The sequence below is a fragment of the Nestor notabilis genome, unplaced genomic scaffold, assembly GCF_000696875.1.
Source record: "Nestor notabilis isolate BGI_N333 unplaced genomic scaffold, ASM69687v1 scaffold12099, whole genome shotgun sequence".
In the NCBI taxonomy this organism is placed as follows: Eukaryota; Metazoa; Chordata; class Aves; order Psittaciformes; family Psittacidae; genus Nestor; species Nestor notabilis.
The window spans coordinates 1-3658 of NW_009945089.1; the positions used below are offsets into that span (position 1 = coordinate 1).

Sequence of the window (3658 nt, forward strand, 5' to 3'; positions counted from 1 at the left end):
GAGCCTGGGCTGTGCCCGGTGGTGGCGGCTCCTGCACCCAGATAACTCCAGTTCGCAGCTCTGTGTGCAGCAGATAATTGGACTGTGTGGGAGGAGGTGCCTGCGCTGGTGTTTGCTGCTCGCACAGGGAGTGAGGAAGGATGCGTTGTTTCCTAAAGGCAAAACTGCTACAGAAATGCTCGTTTCTTTTATAAAGGGAAGGAAGAGACGGTTGGAAACCAGGGGCTGCCTGCCGGAGACCTGCGTGAGGGGAGACACCACTGCCATGCTGGAGGCCCCTGCGTGGTCTGTGTGTGTAGCAGAGGACGATGCCTTTCCTGCACGGCTTCCGCAGGATCATCTTTGAGTATCAGCCCCTGGTAGACGAGATCTTGGGGCTGCTGGCGATACAGGATGTGGAAAGGCAGAGTGCTCCTGAGAGGTAACCCCATGGGGCTGAACACCCCCGTGGTGTTCTGGGGGGCAATAGCTGGAGCTCAGTGATGTGGCTGAGGTCAGACATGGCAGTGGCTGGGAGCAAACCCCAGTCCCAGTGCGTGGCTCATCGCACAGACCCTCCTTTTGCTGCTGTTCTTTGGAATCATGGGCATGGAGCAGAGCCAACCTGGGGACTACCACTGTTCCCAGGAGCAGCCCTTTCTGCCTGACCCAATAAAACCTAAACACGTTCAGCTGTGACTGTGATGCTGCTGCATAATCCTGCAGACAGCAGCTTAGAGATGGTGGTTATGAGGCGAGAGGGGAAACCTCTCAGGGCCTCTTCTTCCCTGGTGCTACTTTGACCCCCACACCCCCATGAGATGTCCACCATTTGACTGAGTAACTGGTTGGTTTTGTGTCTCAAGCCCTCCCTGTCTGGGCAGTGACAAGAGCCAGCTCTCAGCTGTGAGACGAGTCTTGGAGAGGGAGACCCACTCCCCGTTCTATCAGGAAGGTGTGAGCTATGCCCTGCTGAAGGTCACCGAGCTGGGGCTCGTTCCCGCTGCAGAAATCCTCCTGGAGTTTGGAGCAGACCTCAGCTTTGAAGGTGAGAATGGTGAGAAGGAGCCTGGCCAGGGGGAAGCAGCTGGTGAGAAGCTGCCCTGGGAGGTGCTGCCAGCCCAGAGCCCTGCTCCTTGCTGGGATGCCGTGGGTGAGCCTTGTGGCAGTCCTTGTGCAGACCCAGCCACAGGGATGGACTGAGGCTGGGGGGCTTTTGCCAGTGATGGAGCCATTGCAAAGCAGGACACAGGTTGCTGTGACAGCCCTGTTTTCATGGGCATTGCTGTGTCCTGAGGGCCCTCCCCAGTTGTACCCTTCTACTTTTGGCTCACGTCTGGGCTGTTCTGGGAAGCCCTTTGTCTCTCTGACTCTGTGTTTTGTCCTCAGATCCAGTCACCTACTATACATCCCTGCACATCGCTGTGCTCCGCAACCAGCCTGATATGGTGGAGCTCTTGGTGCACCACGGGGCTGACATCAACCGGAGAGACCGGGTACGGGCTTAGCTGCCTGGGCATGGCCAAGCTGAGTCCCCTTGAGACCTAGCTGCAAAGGGGCTGGCATGTGGGGACAACCCTCACTGCATGCCCCTTCCCCTTGGCAACCTCCTGTGCCAGTGGTCTGTAGCTCTCTGATGCTGTGTTGGAAGCTCAAGTTGCCTTTGGCTGAGCAAACCTGCTTCTGCCATGGAGCAGTGGGTGGGAGCAGACAAACCTCTGCCTATGGATACACCAGGGAAGGCTCACTTTGGTTTTTGGGGATGGGTTCAGATATGCTGTTACGTTGGCCGTGATGAAGCCCCAGCAGGAGGCACTCACAAATAGCCCTTAATGTTTACTAGTGGTTTGTTTTCCCTCTTGCTCTGTGCAGATCCATGAGAGCAGCCCCCTCGACCTGGCCAGTGAGGAGCCCGAACGGTTGCCATGTCTCCAGCGGCTGCTGCAGCTGGGGGCCGATGTCAACACAGCTGACAAAAACGGTCTGTGTGCCCCATCCAGCCCCCCCAGCCCCAGCAGTCAGCCCTCATGGGTGGGCTGGAGTGGGACATGGGCTCTGGGCCCTTCCATCTTTCTGCTGCGAGTGTGCTCTGGATATAGTCTGGTTTGGAAGTTGGGTGCAGGCTGCAGAACCTCCCTGGTGCTCTGTCTCCTCCTTGCTGCTGCCTGGGTCAGGTGCAGAAGGGGGCTGAGACCAGCTCCATGCAGACCATGGGAGATGGGAAGGGGTTGTTCCTGCATAGCCCGGTGGTGCCCATGTGGCATATATGCCCTTTGGGGCCACTACCAGCCCTGCAGGTGTGGCCTGTCCCCACAGCTCTGCGCCGTCACGGGATCAGTGGAAGCCTGCCAGCAGGAGAAGGGTTGTCTCTCCCATGTTTAGCCATCTAGTTGGTGGGTGGATTGTTTTCCTTCCTGCCTTCTGGGCTGTCACCCTGGTTTCATCTGACTGACTGCTCCATTGCAGGAAAGACAGCGCTATTGCATGCCCTGGCCAGCAGCGACGGTGTCCAGATCCACAACACCGAGAGCATCCGTCTCCTCCTGGAAGGAGGTGAGAGCAACCTTCTGCCCTCTCCACGCACAACCTTTTCCAGGACTAGTTCTGGCTGATTCTTTGTCCTTTATGTTCCTGCTTGAGCAAGAGCAAAGCCCAGCAGCGGCAGGGTTAGTGCTGTCCTGGCCTCGTTATCTGCAGCACCGGTTACATTCTCTGTCCCTTTCTGCAGGTGCAGATGTCAGGGCCACCACCAAAGATGGTGACACCGTCTTCACCTACGTCATCTTCCTGCTGGGAGAGATGGTGTGCAGCAACACCGAGGAGGCGCAGGTGATCAGCCGCTTCTGCTTTCGTGTCACACAGCTGCTGCTGGCCCATGGTGCCAACCCCAGTGAGTGCCCGGCCCCCGAGTCCCTCACCCACCTCTGCTTCAAAAGCTTCAAAAGCCACTTCCCGCTGCTGCGTTTCTTGCTGGAGTCGGGTGCTGCCTACAACTGCTCCCTCCATGGTCCCTCGTGCTGGTCAGGCTTCCACATCATCTTCGAGTGCCTCTGCTCACACCTCAGTGTCTCTGAAGATGACAGCTTCTTTACAGACCTCATCCAGAAGGGCCAGACTCTGCTGGAGCTCATGATGGCCAGTTCACAAGCGATCCAGCTGCCCAGCAACTTTGAGGTCAACACCAGTAACTGCAGGTACCACGGGGAGAAGATCAGGACTCTCTTCTGCTCTCTGAAGCAGCTGGAGCGCTCCCCGCAGGCATTGAAACATCTCTGCAGGGTGTTCATCCGGCAGCGCCTTAAACCGTGGCCAGTAGATGTTAAAATCAAGGCTCTACCTCTTCCAGACAGGCTGAAGTGGTACCTCCTCATTGACCACACTGCTGCTGGGCAGGAGGACCTCTGAGCCTGACTTGCACCTCTCTGTGTGCCCACTGCCACCAAATCTCTGCTCTGGGACAGTTTTCTCCACAGCAAGAGGTGTTGCTTTCCATGTTTTGGGCATAATGCCACTTGCACATCTGTGGAGGCCTTGTTGCTCTGGGGGATGTGATGGGGAGGTGGGCAGAGCTCGGTGGCTCCCTGGGCACTGGGGAGCTGGACCCTGGGGCAGAGGGCTGGTTTGTGTGGGTTTAAGGAAAGGGCTGGTGGGGAGGAGCAGTGGTTGGGGCAGTGTGGCT

At 57.5% G+C, this 3658-nt stretch overlaps 1 protein-coding gene across 2 annotated transcripts; it reads left to right on the plus strand.

Annotated features, from left to right (window-relative positions):
• Positions 1-308: 308 nt before the first annotated feature.
• On the plus strand, positions 309-3384 carry ASB6 (ankyrin repeat and SOCS box containing 6). 2 transcript variants are annotated; one of them, XM_010022716.1, is made up of 6 exons: positions 309-421; positions 846-1027; positions 1369-1475; positions 1852-1960; positions 2446-2532; positions 2708-3384. In XM_010022716.1, exons 1-6 carry the CDS (start codon positions 309-311, stop codon positions 3382-3384), a joined length of 1275 nt encoding a protein of 424 aa, XP_010021018.1. The 2 variants fall into 2 exon arrangements, with proteins under 2 accessions (XP_010021018.1, XP_010021019.1); XM_010022717.1 differs by lacking the exon at positions 2446-2532.
• The last annotated feature ends 274 nt before the right edge of the window (positions 3385-3658 follow it).